General features: G+C 37.9%; 1 protein-coding gene across 6 annotated transcripts in view; it reads left to right on the top strand.

Annotated features, from left to right (window-relative positions):
• The first annotated feature begins 537 nt into the window (after nt 1-537).
• TTN (titin) overlaps nt 538-19,584 on the top strand; it is a 275,101-nt gene continuing 256,054 nt past the window's right edge. For 3 of the 6 annotated variants that reach the window (XM_021711039.1, XM_021711037.1, XM_021711038.1), the window contains exons 1-12: nt 538-750; nt 2,949-3,052; nt 5,344-5,547; nt 6,986-7,273; nt 7,762-7,847; nt 7,941-8,185; nt 12,754-13,084; nt 13,444-13,602; nt 14,251-14,388; nt 15,890-16,021; nt 17,917-18,054; nt 18,533-18,670. In XM_021711039.1, coding sequence (XP_021566714.1) covers nt 2,962-3,052; nt 5,344-5,547; nt 6,986-7,273; nt 7,762-7,847; nt 7,941-8,185; nt 12,754-13,084; nt 13,444-13,602; nt 14,251-14,388; nt 15,890-16,021; nt 17,917-18,054; nt 18,533-18,670 — 1,950 coding nt within the window. In that variant the 5' untranslated portion in view covers nt 538-750; nt 2,949-2,961. Of the gene's footprint in view, nt 751-2,948; nt 3,053-5,343; nt 5,548-6,985; nt 7,274-7,761; nt 7,848-7,940; nt 8,186-12,753; nt 13,085-13,443; nt 13,603-14,250; nt 14,389-15,889; nt 16,022-17,201; nt 17,337-17,916; nt 18,055-18,532; nt 18,671-19,584 lie in introns of those variants that run through there. The other 3 variants (XM_021711034.1, XM_021711036.1, XM_008055342.2) reach the window with 2 other exon arrangements.

Raw genomic sequence — 19,584 nt, 5'->3', positions numbered from 1 at the left:
ACAAGTGGATCCCAGAGAATGTAGATAGTACAAATAAGCTCTCTTCAACGCTAGGGTTTATAGCAATTTATTCTTCAAAGAAGATGAAACCTTATGTGTGAGACAAATTCCCTCATCTGCCGTCATGATTGACAGGTCCATTTGGTTGGTTTTATGAGGGTAGGGAACAGGAGCAACGCGTGACTCAGGGCAGAGCCCTCAGGTTTGGGGCTGTTTTATATGACTGCCCCCCAAATGTCATCTATTGTCACATCTCTTCAGAACAGCATTGTCTGATTTTAACATTGGCAACTAATGTTCTTTTCTCACCCTCAACACAGTTACTCTTTAAAGACAGCTCTATTTCCTTGGTAAACTCTCTTTTGAGGTGCTAAATTTAGCGCTGCCAATCAGATGAACAGGTGGTATGTGACACTACCAAATAGGTCCTCTCCCATCATGCTTTCCTAAGACAGCCAATCACCCAGGGCCCTGCCTAAGGATGTGGGACTGTCAGCAGATCTGGTGAATAAAAGGGCAGGCCAAGCCCTGGCTCTTGAGCAGTCGTGCATTCCCAGCCTCGCCTCGGGTGTAGGGATTGCATAGAAAAAGCAAAACTACACAGTCTTAACTGTGTAGTTTTGTTTTTAGGTTTAGAGGCTCACCGATTCATGTTGGAGATGGTCGGAAAAACCAACTCTACGTAGGACGTCGTTTCAGAAGCAACCTTGGGCTTAGTCCCACCCTTTTTAGGCACTCTTGAGAAATCAGGTGAGCAGCAGTTTTTCTTATTTTAATAGTAGAGTCACTTTCTTCTTGATCTCTGGCTCCTGGTTGTTTTTGTGTGCCAAATGCTTCTATAGAAATGTTTGTGTAACTATTTGTTGTGGTCCTGATCTATTATTCAAACCTGCTTATTAAATTATGTTTTTAAATGTGTGAGCGTTTTCTTTAAAAAGTTGAATGCTTTTTAGCATATCAGCTAAATGATTCAATGATTCCAATTGTTTAAGAACACTTAAGATCCTAAAAGTTGAGGCCTGAACTAGTGAGAGAAATGTTTGCTTCTTTTACAGACTCTTTTAGTCTGTTGAGAATGTTCAAGGTTATATTAGTCAGTGATAAAGTGAAGCACACCAAGAATAGCTCTGATAAAATGGTTGTGGTATCAGCTACACCCTGATGACTTTTTAAGGGAATCAACTGCTGAGGTATCAGTTGCAGGACAGTGACAGAACACTTGTTTGCTGTCAGTCAATCCTGGAGGGTTTATTTTAGGAGCATGACATTTTAGAGGCATACCTTCAGTCCTAGTTAGACAAAGCCCTGAGAAGAGCAAGTGCTAAAGCAACATCATTTAGCTAGACAATAGAAATAGAAGACCAATTTAGGCCAGTTAATTGTAACATATTTAGAGATTTGGAATAAAACTGTAACATTGTTTTCTAAAATGCTCGGACCCTCATTATACATTTTAATTCAGCTCACAATCCAATTATATGAGATAAATGTTGATACGAAGAAGGGTAAGAAACAGTATTTAAAGGCTTTTACTTCTAAATACACTTTGCTTTCCCATCTTCCTAGAATTAGATTACTGTCAATGCCTGTAAATACATAGATATGTAATTATGTATTCTATATCTAAGAAGATAGCTATTTTTAGATGATGCACTAGCTTGTAAACAAGAAAAGTTAGAAACAAAAAGTTGTTCATCCCAAAGTTAATATGCTACAAAAAGGAGTTGTTGACAAAAGTTTTATGAAAAGCTTTTGGATATTATCTGAATTTTTAAATTATAACATTTATTTTCTCAGAGAGTGCTAGTTTCTTTTTTTTTAATAAGTAAAAAGTTGCAAGAGGGTGCAGAATTATCACTAGGAAGATTATTGTTCCATGAAGTTTTAGTAAACAGAGAATTTTATTAAAAATAGTCACGGAGCAATTGACAATTCAGAAATTACCTTTTTATTTTAGAACAGTAGAATAGTCATGTTGAATAATTAGGTATTTATGCATCAGAAAATTCTTCACATAATCTCCCTTGCATTTAGCAAAAAGACTTAACTGCAATTTTTATATTCATTTCTTTGATGTTGAATATTTTACATTATGAAAGCATAGGCCTTTTTACTTCATCTACATTTTACATCAGTCTTCCATTATTCAAAGTTTGCAAATTGTTCTGTATTAAGAACTCAAGCCAGCAGGTTTTTTTTTCCAGATCTATAATAAATTTTGGCCTGATCACTTAAATTTAAATTTTTCTGAATATTTTCTTCAGCAGTAGCAACATTTATTGCAGTTACAGTATAAAAAAATGTTAAGGAATAGAAAGCACCATATGCTGTCTACAAAAAGTTTACATATTTGATAAGATTTTCCAAAGCTTTTCAAGTCAGAAAGGCAAAGTTCAAATATTTCATTTTAGTGACTATTTTAAGTAATCAGACAATATCTCAATCAATGTCAATTTTATAAATATAAATACAGTGAGTGAAAAATATTGGGTGGGAAGAATATTTTTTAAAAATTGTGTCTTACAATTAAGCTGACGCAGAGATTCATTTTCCGTTGGTCACATGTCTTGTTTCTCTAATTACACTTCACCACCCTTGCATTATTGTGGTTTTGCCTTTCTTCAACTCAACCTGATTTTCCACCATTGCTAAGACTGGATGTTCCCACTTTGACCACTAGGGTACATTCCTTGCTCTGTTTGACCTTTTTTTTTTTTTTCCCCCCCATATCTCCTGAGACTTGCTATTGTGTCAGGCTTCAAGTCAACTCAAAGGCCAACTCTACTAAACTATTCAAGCCCAAAGGAGATGGCCTCCCACTCACTCTAACTCCACAGATGTCCTATGGAGCAATCCAATTAGAGAAATGTGTGTTTCTGCCCTCTTCAAAGTCGCTCCAGAGTGGCCTTTAGCTGTAACCTCCTAATTTATGTTCTCTTTCTTTCCAGAGTGCCTAAAAAGATGACAACTCAAGCACCGACGTTTAAGCAGCCGTTACAAAGTGTTGTGGTACTGGAGGGTAGTACCGCAACCTTTGAGGCTCACATTAGTGGTAAGCTCATATATTCGTGCTTTTGTTTCCTTTGCCTCTTCTCCAGTTAGTTAACTTTGCTGTAGGACTTGACACCAAGTTTAAGAAGCCCTGCTTTTACTTTATAAAATTGGTCCAGTGCTATGGAAGGGTCATTTTAAGGTATGCCATTTTCAGAGTACTGACAAAATATGACAATATAATGACTCGAAAATGTTTTATTCATATTTATAATTCCACAAAGCAAAAATAATTAGCATTGGATTAGAATTGCTGTCAGAATCCAGCAGCTAAGTAGGACCAAATTTAGACTTCTATATTTGGGTTCAGCTGCAGAGCCAGACTGGAATCCAAGAACCCAAGTCCAACAGAAGCCAGCCCTAGAGCTGCTGTTAGGTAGCCTGGGCTGCCTGCTGTGGGCACCTGAACATCAGTTGTTTTATACGGAAAATAACAGTGTACCCCACTTTCCTCTGAGACAGAGCTGTTCTGTAATGAGTTAACTTCTACTTATTTTATTCTTTTACTTTCAATCTTTACTAAGTGATTATAGTGAATTAAAAGACTTTCCCATTACTTTGAAACAACAACAAGAAATAAGATTTACCTCTCTGGTCTCTATATTAAAGGGAAACAAACACTACCTTAGAATTTTATTTAAAAGGAAATTCATCTCTTTCTCTCTCTCTTTTTTGGCCTTTCTTTCTTCTTCATAACTCAGTTTACAGACGGTTCAAGAAAATTCAGGGTTTCTGGAACCTACCTTATTAAAAAATGGAGGGGGTAGGCAGTCTACTAACTATATTGTAAATAATTACAAAATTATTTAATCAATATTGTCTCTTTCTGCAGTATCAAAACTAGCCATGTAAGATTACAGATTAATTAAAACTCAAGCTTGAGCCTTCATTGAGTGTACCTGCATGGTCCACTGCCCCTCTTTGTTATGTTATGGCTTGTAAAAGGTATAAAACAAGATTTCCTTTTGTTATATTTTATGCATCAAGCTTATTTATAATTGGATAATACTTTATTTTACATTGTATGCATATCATACAATCTTTTATATTCTATTATATATACATTATATATAGAGAGAGAGACAGAGACAGAGACCAATTAAGTTCTCTTTATGCATGATAAACTCTTCTGACTTCCAAATGATTAACCTACGTATCTTGTAACACTCAGTAACTTCTGTACTGAGCAGAACACATGTGGCTTCAGTGGGAATTTGCCTGCTTGGGGAGTAGTGGAATCTGGTTACTTCATAGCTTCTTGTTCCTTCACACAATATGCTAATAAATTGTTAGAAAAACACCATGGAAACTATCCAATGCCCATAAGCTAGTCTAATAAACTACTCAATCAGCCATAGTGGGAGATCAACTCATATAAGAACAGCAAAATAGATGTTCTTTAGGTTCTCTTTACCTCTCAGCTTAAGGATATAGATAGACCACCAGTCTTGATGCCAAGTGCAAAATAAACCAAGCTCTGAATTCACCTCATATCTTCTGAACATACAGAGGTTTAATATACTTAAAACATCAAACTGGGGACATGTAGTTCTTAGCTCTATAATTTATGGTGGGGGGGTGAAGAGAATTTGGCTTTCCTACCTGCAGTTCTGACCATTCATGCTGCTCTGAAAGACTCAGATTTGGCTTAGTCTCTCATGATGAGAAACTGTCTCTCCAAGTTATGGTGTTTTTTTATTTTTTATTTTTTTTAATTTTTATTTTTTACTGATTGCACATCTGAAAGCAGCAGAGTTCAGGAAGAGAGTGTCCCAGGAACTGCAAAGGAGGGAGAGGTTGTGCCTCCTGGGTTGGTCAGGCAGAACCTGGAGATCCCTTGGCTGGTTTTGTTCTTTCAAAGAGGACAACAGTCACTTTTCATTCCAAAGTTTCCTTGATTCTTCGATTTTATAAATCCTGTTCATGATTTTTGTGATGTCTATTAAACTGTATCAGATAGAGCCCTGGGCAGGAGGACAAGAGATGGAAATTCTAGTCCTCTGTGTATTGCTGCTAGCTGAGGGACCTTGAAAAAGTCACTAAGCCGCTTTTGGCTCCATTTCCTCCCCTATAAAATAAAGGCACTGGCTTCTACTAGAACCCTCCTGTCTCCCTAATGATTTGCAAGTTCACATGTTGATCATGCAACTGTGAGGTTTTTGTTGTCATGAAACAGCATTCCACTCTGGAAAGTTTTGACGGGTTAGGGCAAGGCAGTGAACACAAAGGGACAGAGCAGAGGACTCTGTGGTGCCCACTCACAGCTAAAGATGGATTGTCCTTGTTCTTCAGGTTTCCCAGTTCCTGAGGTGAGCTGGTTTCGGGATGGCCAGGTGATTTCCACTTCCACTCTGCCCGGCGTGCAGATCTCCTTTAGCGATGGCCGCGCTAGATTGACGATCCCCGCCGTGACTAAAGCCAACAGTGGACGATATTCCCTGAGAGCCACCAATGGATCTGGACAAGCAACTAGTACTGCTGAGCTTCTCGTGACAGGTAGGCTGGTGGCAACCAGAATGCCAGTCTGCATTCCTAGAGGGCATCTCTGACACATGGGGAAGGGAGACCAGTAAGGACTATAGGACAAGGAGACTCAGCTCCACACCAGGGAAGGGTCCACTGGAGGTTGGACAAAGTTGTTTGCCTTGTGGAATTTAATTTTCCTCTCAATATACAGCACAAAAATGGCTGAGAAGCAGTCATTAAACATATACATACTGAACAATCAAAAGAATGTTAAGAAAACATTAAAAATCATGTTTCTCAGAAAGTAGAAAGACTTGGAGTTTCATTTATAAGCCTAGTGAGGAATAAAATGATAGACAGATAGAGATAGAGATGATGGAGATAAATAGAGATATAGATCTCAAGGAATTTGCACTTTAGCAAGCACCCGGATGATTCTGATGTAGGTAGTCTAGAGGCCACCCATTTGAAAAGGATGTAAAATGTGCCGAGAAAAAGGCAAATGCTTGTTTATTATTCAAATGCATAACGCAGTTTCCCCAAAACAAGTTATCAACAATCTTAGTGGCCTTAGATGGCCTTTTCTCCATCCTTTATTACCTAGCAAGACAGTAATACACAGAACATTGCATGACTTCACATGTTACCTAACAATATCTTATATAAGCTGCATAATATTACATATGCTTATTCAATAAACTATGCCTTCAGTGATTTTTTATTATATGGCTATAATTGATCTAAACAGAAAGCACATCAGGTAACATAAGGTATGAGCTTTAGCATGTATCCAGAAAATTCAGAAATGGAAAATGCAAAGGATTGGCAGCATCTGCTCTTGTTTATTATGCAAAATTATGTCAAAGTTAATTCCATTCACTTTTCACATTTATCTTATAAAACATTGCTTTCAACATAACAAAAAAATCCCTTTTCTGTAGCATAATGAACATGAAATCGTGTCATTATTGGGATTAAATACAAGTAAATATTTGAGTTATTTGGATATCTATCAAGTTGGAGAAGATATGGGATTTTAAAAATTTAATAATTCTGTGAGTCACAGGTGCACCCATCATAGCATCCATTGGAATTCTTTTTAATGTAACTTATTGGAATATGCGAAATTGCTTTACCATGCTAATATAGTGCTAGATGTGAGGTTGGAAGTGCTAGAAGAATTCTCTAGAAATGTTATGATAGGATGTAGACTTTTTCTTTAAAACAAACAAATGATGGCCTAAACTATTAAGCAAATAAAATGAAATATGGTGGCAAGATAGCCTTCTGCGATCTCTTGGCTTCAGTCTTGCTGTCATCTGCTGGATGAGCTGGGTTCAAGGACAGTCAAGGATGTTTGGATCTGTGAGTCATGGCCTGGATTTGGAATCTGGGCTGTGATTGTTTCAAAATATTCTTTGGGAGCACCTTGGCTCCCAGCCCTGACTTTCTTCTCTTCCCCCTGCAGCAGAGACAGCGCCACCCAACTTTGTTCAACGACTGCAGAGCATGACAGTGAGACAAGGAAGCCAAGTGAGACTCCAAGTGAGAGTGACTGGAATCCCTACACCTGTGGTGAAGTTCTACCGGGATGGAGCCGAAATTCAGAGCTCCCTTGATTTTCAAATTTCACAAGAAGATGACCTCTACAGCTTACTGATTGCAGAAGCATACCCTGAAGACTCTGGGACCTATTCAGTAAATGCTACCAATAGCGTTGGAAGAGCTACTTCGACTGCCGAATTGCTGGTTCAAGGTATGTGCTGGAGGCTGGGAAACAGAAAGAAGAAGGGATGAAGCCTGCTTTGAAACAAAGTGGGACTAGGGGTCCACTTGCCTCACTGCACGGCCCTGGGAAAGCTGTGAGCTGACCTCAAAGCTGGCTTTTCAATACCCATGAAAAGAAAGTCTCTGATATTCTAGGCAGAAGCTTAGAATCAAAGCAATCTGTGGTTATTAACCACATTATAAACTAGAAAGTGTTTCAGTTAAGCAATCTACACTTTCAAATTATTGGCAAATAATGGATTTTTTAGAAAATAGTTCTAAGTAAATTTTTATCTAATAATGAATGCTTTCTATTTTTAAAACTAATTAATGTTCATACTCAATGCAAAACGTTCTGCATTTTCCTCCATTGGGATACTCAGAAAATCTTTTTGACTTTGCAGTCAGAATTAACAGAGTGTATTTAAAACTGGGTCATCGTGTCCCCTCTAAATACTCACCTCCCCCTTCCTGCAGGTGAAGAAGTAGTACCCGCTAAAAAGACAAAGACAATTGTTTCGACTGCTCAGATTTCAGAATCAAGACAAACCCGAATTGAAAAGGTATTTTTCTCTCCTGCCTGCTATAGAACCTTTCAGGCTGTTGCTTCCCCAGGGACGACTCCTCAACGTGGACTTTGTTTTTATCTTTTACAGAAGATTGAAGCCCACTTTGATGCCAGATCAATTGCAACAGTTGAGATGGTCACGGACGGTGCCGCTGGGCAACAGCTGCCACATAAGACACCTCCCAGGATTCCTCCTAAGCCAAAATCAAGGTCCCCAACACCACCGTCCATTGCTGCCAAAGCACAGCTGGCTCGGCAGCAGTCGCCCTCGCCGATAAGACACTCCCCTTCGCCAGTCAGACACGTGCGGGCACCGACCCCATCTCCAGTCAGGTAAAACTTCTTTAAAGAGAGCAGGTTACTGTGCATTTGTGAATGAGGCTTCGTGCAATCAAAAATGTATCACGTGATAAAGGAAGGGCAAACCAAGAAGTTGCTGAATATCATTTTCACAAATCCTCACTGTCCACAGATAAATTGAAGAGCTTTATAATTCAGATTACATGTTTACATTCCAATTCAAAAATAACTGCTTTAGGGACCCCAAAATAGCACACTGAAATGAAAAGAGTATAGAAGTTAGGGTAGAAAGCCCTAAGTTCAAATCACCTTGGTCACTTGCTAACAGTTTGATTTGGGGCAGTAATTATAATGCAATATTTATAATGCACAGTGGTACGTGCCTGCAATCCCAGCACTATGGGAGGCCAAGGTGGGAGGAGGGCTTGAGGCCAGAGGTTTGACACCAACCTGCTCAACATAGTGAGACCCTGTCTCTACCAAAAAGATGCAATAAATGACTTTTGAAAAAACACAACAAAAAAATAAAATAATCATTATTATATACTGATCACTTCCTCTGTCAGACATTTGATTGGCATCCTAAATACATTGTCTCACCAAATAGTCATAACCTCTAAGATTTATTATCACTTTATTGATAAGTAACTGGAGCCAGAGAAGTTAGGTAGTTTGCTCAAGGTCTTAGTTGCGTCATCTGAGAATCATAATAAGAATGATCTCAAGGCGTATTGTGTGGTTGTAATGATATAGTTAGTTGAAGGTGCCTTGTAAGTCGAAAATAATGATACGAATGGTGTTATATTCAGGTAATAAGCAAAATCTTCTAAATATTTTGCATGTGCTTATTTTACCTAGAAAGTAAAATGAATTTTTATGCTTAGTTAATATGGAGGCATTTTAGAAGGTGAGCAAGCATCATGAATGCTTAGAAATTATATACTCAAATTGTATACTCAAGCATAAATTATCCACAGTAGGTTTGAAACTTTGGGATTTAGTTGATCAAGATGAGGTTTTGAATATGACACACTGAAAAATGTGCAAGATTTGAGCAAAAAAAAAATCCTTCTTGATCAATTTAAATGAAGTTAAAAAATATATAAAATTCCTGCAAAGAAAAAATTTAAAGGAAGAATGATATAGTTGACCTAAAAAAAATTCAAGCTTACTGTAAATTTACTATAATCAAAACAGTATGATACTGGTAGATGAATAGAAAAATACATCAGGTTAGCAGAACACAGAGTCCAGGAATAAATCCAAGTATACAGGGAATTCAATTTTTAATCAAAGTGACCTTTCAATTCAGGGGAGAAGAAGGAGGATATTTTAGTGAAAAAGTTCTGACCCAATTAGCTATCCATACAGAAGAAAACAAACATAAACCTCTACCTCACACCATTTACAAAATAAATTCCAGGTTATTTAGAGAGCTAAATTAAAAAATAAAAACAAATAAATATGAGAAGAAAATTTGGAAAAAAACATTTGTAAGGGAGAATTTCAAAACAAAAATTTATAGAATCATAAACAAGTTTTGTATAAACATCAAAATTTACCTTTGGCAATGGCAGAGTTATTGCTACACCAAACAGTGGAAAAAAATTTAAAAGGTGCCCCTTCCATACTATCTTTGTCACAAAAGTATCCTAATAAATATACAATGGCTACTATGGGAACAATACTAGCCTAGAAACAGTGCATAACCTACACAACTATAAATGTTTGTGCTGGATAAGACTCCATAAACCAGCACAATGCACACTGGATCTGAGGGGATGTTTGCAGCGCTTATGACAGACAATATGCCAAATGCATTCAAAAGCATTCATAGGCTGGACATGGTGGCTCATGCTTCTAATCCCAGCATTTTGGGAGGTGGAAGTGGGAAGCTCACTCTAGACCAGGAGTTAGAGATCAGTCTGGGCAACATAGACCCCATATCTACAAAAAAAATTTAAAAATTTGCTGGGCATCGTGGCATACCTGTAGCCCTATCTACTTGGGAGACTGAGGCAGGAAAATTGTTTGAGCCTAGGAGTCCAAGGTTGCAGCAAGCTATGATTGGACCACTGTACTCCAGCCTGGGCAACTGAGTCAGATCCTCTCTCTTAAAAAAAAAAAAGCATCCACAAATTAATTTTTAATGAAGAAATATGCAACACAAATGAACAAGAGATACAATCATTTTTCATAAGAGGCAATGTAAATGCCCAATTAATAAATGAAATAATGCAAGACATTTTCATTGTTTATTGCTTTGACCACTTAAAAAATTAAAGATACTGGCAAACATAAACATGAAACCTTGAACAAAAAGTTTAGCCTAGCAATCAAATAAAAAAGTGTTCAATGTCAGGCTAATGCCAAGTTTGCACACCATGAAATCACAACATAGGCCAAATGTGATTTCTGGGGGTGATTACAATCTTACTATATTTTGAAATATTCAAGCAAAGTATCATTTAGAATTATGGAGTATTCCTGATCATCTTAGCAGTTCTGAGAGTTCATTAATAACCATTCAAATTACTTGGCTCTCAAAATTTGCTTTAAAATAATTAAGAAATAAAATGCCAGTCTGCAGAGAAAATAATGGTTATCCAAGATAGACTACTTCCTAAATGTCTTAGAGTTCAATCTTGATTTTTGTTGTGGAGTAAGGCAAACAGATTTCATTGAATAAGGTGAACTGTATCTAGCTGTGACCAGGTGATTATTTTTATTGTAAGTGCAGAAATAAGCACTTTCCTGTAATGACTGAAATTACATTCATTATCACAGTTATGGGCTTACCTGGAGCCTGCTGCCAATCACTCATGTCATGCTAATCATGTCTTTAACTCTTTTTGAATTAAACCCTCTTTACTAGCTACAGAAGAACAAGTCACAAGCTGAAACTTAAAAGTGCATGTCTCTGTGCTTGGCTTCAGTTGGTGGAGACCCTGCCTTATGCTAACCTGGTCTTTGTTCACATTTCTAAGGCGGTCATTTTCAGAAAAAAGTTGTGTTCCCTAGATCTTTCTTTAGTTTGATAACAACTTCATTTCTAACATGCAAATTGATTTTCACAAAAAAAGCCCTTCTTCAAGAAAATGATTCAACATTTTTAAATGAAACTGGTTAATGTTGCAATGTGTCATTAAGTTATTCTGTAATCTATGGCAAATATCAACTGTACCTTGAGCTTAATTAGAATAATTGTTTCATTTATGATCAGTGTGAGCTAAATATCCTATATAGCACCAGAATAGATTTATAAACATTCCCCTGTAAGCAAAGTAAAATGCAATGATAAAGCAATACTGCCACCTAGAGAGGAAAACATAATAGGACTTATTGATTAAGAAATTAGTTTTGGCCGGGCTCGGTGTGGCTCAGCCTGTAATCCGCGCTTTTGGGAGGCTGAGGTGAGTGGATTGCCTGAGCCCGCAGGTTCGAGACCCGCCTGGGCAGCGAGACCTCATCTCTACAATAAATCAAAAAAAATTAGCCGGGTGTGGTAGCGTGCGCCTGTAATTCCGGCTACTCGGAAGGCTGAGGCGGAAGGATCGCCTGAGCCCAGCAGGTCGAGGCTGCGGTGGCCGGGAGCAGCGACTGCACTCCAGTCTGGGTGACCGAGTAAGACTCCAACTAAAAAAAAAAAAGAAATTAGTTTTGAAAAATCCTACCTTAAAATAGTTGACCAATCCCTGGAATTATTGCTATAGATTAAAAACTATCCTTGGCCAACAGTGCCAAGATTTGGTACCCATATTCCTCAATGGATGCTATTTGCATTTAGAAACACCTAAAAAGCAAACATTGAAAACTATTTTAGAAGCCACTTTATCGATTTAACAACAACAACAACAAAATAGAATCATTAGTTTTCAGATTAGCCAATTCCCACAATAACTCTAAAGATATTCAAATAGAAGTCCAGAGTGAAACACAAAGAGGGTGAGCGTAAACAAATACAAAAGAAATTTAAAAGAGCCGCCCACACACACTTTGACTGGAGCAGCAGTTTCCAAAGTGCATTGCACAGCTTATACTCAAAAACGCTTTGCAAAAAGCCTCCTGAGAATGCTTCCTCCTGGCCTAGAAATTCATAAGGCACATTGACACGGGGAGCTGTGAAGAGTTCTGCAGGGGAAAAAATGGCTTAACTTGTTTAGCCTCGAGTGGCACAAGCATTTTGATCACAGAAACCTTTCTTCATATAACACCTATTTGACATCCCTTCACCACCCACAATTAGGAATACAGAGAAACTTAGAGTGTGATTACTGGATTTGCCATGTTTTTCTTTGCCTGCATATTAAAGAAGCACGTTCTTCTGTCTTGATTTTTTTTTTAATGTGAAAAGGTGCAGGACATAAAATCTTCAGCTTACTTAGAATTAAGTCTGATTCCCTCATAGCGTTACAGCAGATAAAAATAAGGCTTATTGAGATTTAAAGCAAATTACTTTCAAGTACATTATTTACCCCTGAGTAGGCTACCAAGGCATGCATTTTAGAAACTCTACCTTAAGACATTTCCAGATTTTCATCCGATTACCCCACTGCAGCTTCTTGTCTGAGCATTCTTGACCTCTGCTTTTTGGTTTTCAGGTCCGTGTCTCCCGCAGCAAGGATCTCCACATCCCCCATCAGATCTGTCAAGTCTCCGTTACTCATGCGTAAGACTCCGACATCCACCATGGCCACAGGCCCCGAAGTGCCTCCACCTTGGAAGCAAGAGGGCTATATGGCCTCCTCTGCTGAGGCTGAGATGAGAGAGACAACGCTGACAACTGCCACTCAGGTCAGGACAGAAGAGAGATGGGAAGGGAGATACGGTGTCCAGGAGCAAGTGACCATCAGCGGAGCTGCAGGTGCTGCTGCCAGTGTGTCGGTCAGTGCTGCCTTTGCAGCGGGGGCTGTTGCTGCTGGTGCTAAAGAGGTACTTTCAAAACCGTTTGGTTTTGCTTATTTTACATTCTGGTTTCTCAGACTAGAGTTCTGCCATGAAACTCAGTTGATTAGGTTGGAGGGGAAAAAAATGCATATGAACATAAAAATAAAACAGAACATGAAGACCACACCTAGCTGTCATGCTTTGCAAAAGTATTTTTAATTGGAAACAAAGTTTGAATCTGTGAGGTTTACATTTTTTTAAGAAATAGGTTTTAATGATAAGACCCTATATTTCTTGGCAATAATAAATGTTTATGTATGGGTTGTTCAGTTTTCATTGTCCTTTTTATTTTCTACCAGGCATGTCATTTTAAAAAGTAACCTACTTGGTCATTTCCAATCCAGGTGAAACAAGAAACTGACAAAAGCGCAGCTGTTGCGACTGTTGTTGCTGCTGTTGATATGGCCAGAGTGAGAGAACCAGCGATCAGCGCTGTAGAGCAGACTGCTCAGAGGACAACCACCACCACGACTGCTGTGCGCGTCCAACCTGCTCAAGAACAGGTACGCACGAGGACACCAGGGGCGCCCAAGAGCCGAGTCCTTGGATGCACATTTACTAAAACACCAACCACTACGCTTTGCGTGTAGAGCATCCATAGTGAACCAGTGCTCTGATAATTTTGAGGGTAGCCCCGAGCCCAGCACGGCCTAGGCCATTTAGAACTTTCCGAGCAAAAGGCAGCCTGAGATACTAAAGACTAGATTTAATACCACAACAGCGGACCAGGCCAGAAATACCTGGGCTATATGGGTAGTTACGTGTCATCTATGGTATTCAAGCTAGGAATGAAAGGCAAATGGTGGCTGGAGAAAGAGACCAGTCAAATCCAGAGCTCAGTCGCTCCACAGGCCTGGCATGGAAACCAGGACAGGCATTACATTTCTCTAAGTTTCCCCAAAGAACTTTTGCTTTTACTTTCCTCAAAACAAATGTGACACTTGATTCATAGATGAACCATGTTATAATCCATAATAATATCCCACTTCGTATTTGAATAGATTTTTCTGTAATGGTAAAAAGCACTCTGGCTCTCTTCCTTATCCTCTCTTGCATGACATTTATGTCTTAATCCTTGATATATTATTGTCACTTTTTATATAAGTTGCATTAAAATGTCTCCTTTCTCCTTCCTATTCTCTGAAAAGCAGGTAAGAAAAGAGGCGGAGAAGACTGCTGTAACTAAGGTAGTGGTGGCTGCCGATAAAGCCAAGGAACAAGAATTAAAATCAAGAACCAGAGAAGTCATTACAACAAAGCAAGAGCAGATGCATGTAACTCATGAACAGGTAAAATTGGCCTTGGATTTGAAATTCATTGATGCCATTACATGGGTCAACAAAGATAATCTTTACCAAGAAGGCTGTTGTTTGTTGGGCCATGAGATTGTTATGATAATAAAATTCCCTGGTCGTATGTGTGTATTTCCAGGAGCTGAATACCAAAGTCCCATAGGGTAGATGAAAGGGAACTCTATGGACACATATTGGGAGTTGAAACTGGGGTCTCACCTACATGGATCCTGGGATACACAAACTAAATATAGGACTGTGGGAAGGGAATAGAGAAGGTAAAACTAGGAGGGAGAAATAGATGCTGAGGTAGTAATGGGAAATAGTAGGAGACACTGAACACACTTTCCTTTAAAAAGCTTGGCAACTGGTTCCTGGCTCCTTGGAGAACATTTGCGCATGGGTTTGAAGTACAATGGATAGCATGGTCTTAGTGGCCAAATGACCAGAAAAGGTGAAAGGGACATCTCCCATGACTGAAGGAATTTGGTGACAGGTCGAATAAAGCCAGTTAGAGCTTCTGATCAGATATGCTAGTTGCCAGTTAGGTGGTTTGAAAAGATGAACTTTCCAGTCACTTTCAACCCTGAGATCCTGTATTTCCATGACGGAATATCTAAGAAGGGCCAAGAGGCTGATGGAGACTCACACACCTCTTAGGATCCAGATGGAAACAACACAGTATCCTTCATGGGATTAAGGATTTGGAGGAAAAATTTGCCCAGGATATGTGCAAAACATTTCTCCCCATAATGTTTCAGTTTTTAAAAAGTGTCTTAATACTTCAAGCCATCACAATATTTAGGAAAATTTGCAAAGCAAAATTATTGTATAAATGCAGATTGCAAATTATCCATGCTTGATTTCTCATAAAGGTCAGACAAAATTATTTCTAAGGTGTTCCATTCTAATATCTATACACTAAGGTTACCCTTAGATGACAGAAGTAGCATAGAATAATATTGTTATATACGATTTATAAAAATTGGAAGTCTTTTTAAAGAAGACTGCAGCTTTCCTGTTAAAAACAGTGCTGGCCGGACTCAGTGGCTCAGGCTGTAATCCCGTGCTTTGGGAGACCGGGGTGAGTGGATTGCCTGAGCCCGTGGGTTTGAGACCCGCCTGGGCAACTGGGCGAGACCTCATCTCTACAATAAATCAAAAATTAGCCGGGCGTGGTAGCGCGCCTGTAGTTCTGGCTGTTCGGAAGACTGAGGTGGAAGAATCGCCAGAAGGATCGCTGGAGCCCAGCAGGTCGAGGCTGCGGTGGCCGGGAGCGGCCACTGCACTCCAGTCCGGGTGACAGAGTGAGACTCCAAAAAAAAAATCATAGTCATATTAATGAATAAAATAAATGATTTTTAAAAAAATTTAGTGGCATATCCAGAAAAGGGATTTTACTTCTTTACATTTCTATTTTGCTATATTAAATAAATACAATATCACTTTCATTGGACATCAGGAAACAATAAGGTTTTGTTTTTATTGTTGATTACAGATAAGAAAAGAAACTGAAAAAACATTTGTACCAAAGGTAGTAATTTCTACAACTAAAGCTAAAGAACAAGAAACTAGAATTACTGGAGAAATTACTATGAAACAAGAACAAAAACAAGTAACTCAAGAAACAGTAAGTCCAATTTTGCAAATATCTTGTAGTTTATCGACAAATATCACATTTCAGTCAGCTGCATGTACTTTATAACCAAAACCTCTAAGTAGAAAAGTCTTTTGTTGTATATTTTCTTTTTGTTGTTCCTCTATGTCTAATACTGAAACTCTTTCAGGATGAAAATTCTGTTCTCACTGTATAATTTTCCACTCACCTGATCAGTTTTCAGGATATCATCTGTCTACTAGAACAGTTCAGGGCACATCTATGAACTTTCTAGAGTATATATAAGTGGAAGATGGATGTCACCCCAGACTAGTTAGCCACTGGTACAGTCAGTTTTCTATGCATACACTGACTCCTCAGTGTTTTGTATTGTAATACATAACTTTACACAATTATAACACACGTGTGTGTGTGTGGGTACACACACATCAGCCATAAACATTCCAAATGAATAACAAGGGAAAGTAAGAAAATGCTGGACATCAAAGAACAGCAATACTTCTTCAAGAAAATGCCCTTAATTTCTAGTTGACAAACAGTGACCTGGAAGTGTTTGCTGCTTTTGTGCCCGAGAGCCGGACAATCTCAATGTTACCCAAGTCCAGTTCTCTCTCATATGTGAAATCAGGCCTTCAAGGGTCACCTCCCTGGACCTCAAACTTCTTTGCTAATCTCAGAGCTCCTTTTTATTTTTGAAAAGGTCCCAGTGAGAATATAATACACTTAAAAAGCTGGCCCAAGGCTTCTGGCTGAGTTGCCCTCTCCTTACCGTGAGTGAGAGACTTTGAATGTAGCAAGAACCCTACTTGGCATAATCCTTGATTATGGAAGGGCATTGAAATCCCTGTTGCCATGGAAGTGCCGGTGACTGGCAAGTTCAGCCAACCTATAGTTTTTCAGTCATTTGTCCATAGCCACTCACTGCATTCCCTAACCTGTCAATATGTCTCAAAGATGAGATCTTTTCAGTTCTAGGACAATTTGCTGAGAGGCAAGCAGACAGAAAAGACGTCCATTCCGCAGAAAAACAGAAGTCTGTGTCTTAAGCACAAGTGTAGGCCTCTAAAATGGAAATAAGACATTTTCTTTTTCACCACAATATATTCTGTACTCTCCTGGATGTTCCGAGGCTATCTTGCCATTTCTTTTGTAGCTTTTGAAACTCAAGTCTTTATTTTGTTCTAAAAATCAGATAAGACAGGAAATGGAGACAACTGCTGCATCCCTGGTGGTAGTTGCTACCGCAAAGTCCACAAAGCTAGAAGCAGGCCTGGAAGCTCAAGAAGAAATTGCTATACAAGACCAAATGCACCTAACTCATGGAGAGGTGATGCCTTCCTGCCGACGTGAAAGTCATTCATGCATCATTTCATTTGCAAGCCACCTACATTCTCATCACAGTTCTTAATCATCACTTCTTCACCTCCTTCTCATAACTCAAATAGAAAACTTTTTTTTTGCTGTCCAGGTAGCTTCCACTGCTACTTCATTCTTAACTTTCACACTTTCTTTGGATTGTTACTAACATAAGATAGTAATTCACTTTGATATCTTCCTATTGAAGTGGACTCCAGTATATAAGTCAATTGATAATAGGAAAATTTATGTACTATTTATGACTCTCCCAGAATGTCCCATAAATTATAGTAAGAAAAATGTGGAAAAGGCAAATAGCATAGTCTTCTGTTGCTAATCACATCTTTTTCCTCTAAATTAGACTATTATTTTGATTTTTTTAAACTGGTAAAACAGTATGAATCATCAAAGCAACTCAAATAATATATTTAAATGTAATTAAAATGTCCTTGAATAGGAAGATATTTTACCTCCTTTCTTGGTTTTGACTTATGTTTCTTTTATTAGCGACTTAAGGAATTTAATGACTGTTACTTTTTTTATATGAACAGATAATGAAAGAAACTAGGAAAACAGTGGTACCAAAGGACATAGTTGCCACACCTAAAGTCAAAGAAAAAGATTTAGTATCAAGAACTAGAGAAAGCATCACTACCAAAAGAGAACAAGTTCAAAAAACTCAGGAAAAGGTGAATACAGATATTCGAGATGTGAAACAGTTCATCTTTAAACTAATTTCTTGTAAAAGATTAACGACTATGTAGTATGAATTATTAATCTGTATTTTCCTTTTAAAATCTCTAACTAAAGATAACATGGTAAATATGTGAATGATTACCACGAATTTTATCTGCACATTTGGGTTTCATCCATCTTTAACATTTGTAATTTGTTTTATTCACCATTACTCTTTGCATGAAGATGAGCATTTTTAGCTTCATTTCTAAAAAGTGACATAGGGATCATCTAGAGTATTTTTTTACATAGCTAACATGCCTACATTTTGGGATTCTCAGTCAAGAGAATTGCCAGGTGCAAGTTAATTTCTTTTATGTATTTAACCTGGAATAACTTCATCTTGCATCCCCACTAAGAGGAGGGAAGGGTCATATCACGTGTGTCTGAAAACCTGTCCAACTGAAATCTTGATTTTACTGTAATAATCAGATGAGAAAGGAAGCTGAGAAAACTGCCTTGTCTACAATAGCAGTTGCTACTGCTAAAACCAAAGAACAAGAAACAATACAGAGAACTAGGGAAGCAATGGCTGCTAGACAAGAACAAATCCAGGTCACTCATGGAAAGGTGACTATTGCTGTTCCAAGTGTGAAATCCCCTATTATAATACATTAATACCAAATCTCATGTGACATCCCCTGTTGTAATACATTAATACCAAATCTCAGAATTTCTTATGTATGAGACACTATTAACCAAATTTACGTTTTAGACAGTTAAATAATTGGAAACTAAAAAACCAAATTATTTGTTATTGTTCATATGACTACATATTCCTTTCCTCACTTATCTCCTCCCCATTGTTTTCAAATTTTTATTAACATTGGGAATCCTCCAGAAGTTGATGATTTAAATTGCATGCAGGCTAATTTTAAGAGACCTTATAAACTTCAAAAAAAATTGTATAACTAATTGTTGACTCTTAGTCAAAAAGATGTATGTTTTGAGGGGTCGTAAATTCAGTGTATTACATTAAGGGTATGGATTTGTGTAAGCAAATTACCCATAATTTCCTTCATGTGAAACTTTATCATTTTCCTTGTAAATGCCAGATGAGAAAATAAGCTGAGAAAATTATAATGCCTGCTGTAACAACTCTCACCAAAGCTAAACAATGTGTAATATTAAAATCTAGAGAAGGAAATATCCAGTCAGAACAATTACACAGAAACTATGAAAAGGCTACTGTGACCATTTGTAGTTACAAAACATCCATGAATTAAACTATTCCCCTTGACTCTGTCATTTATCCCCCTCAAATGAACTACCTACCTAATTTTATTTTTTATTGCTAATATAGCATTTGGAAATTAACAGCAAAAGTCTTTCAATTTCATTAGCATCACAGCCTGAGTCCTGTTTGTATTTCCCTTAATGCTGTTTTCTAACTCTACATCTCTGATTTATTTTTTTCCAAGACATAATTCAATATAAACTTTTTAAACCTTTATTTGTCTAACATTTAATAGCATACCAGCTTT

This window comes from Carlito syrichta, unplaced genomic scaffold, assembly GCF_000164805.1.
Source record: "Carlito syrichta isolate Samal-C Ts95f unplaced genomic scaffold, Tarsius_syrichta-2.0.1 Scaffold301826, whole genome shotgun sequence".
In the NCBI taxonomy this organism is placed as follows: domain Eukaryota; kingdom Metazoa; phylum Chordata; class Mammalia; order Primates; family Tarsiidae; genus Carlito; species Carlito syrichta.
The sequence above is the reverse complement of the archived record's forward strand: the minus strand, read 5'-3'. Positions and strand labels throughout refer to the sequence as shown.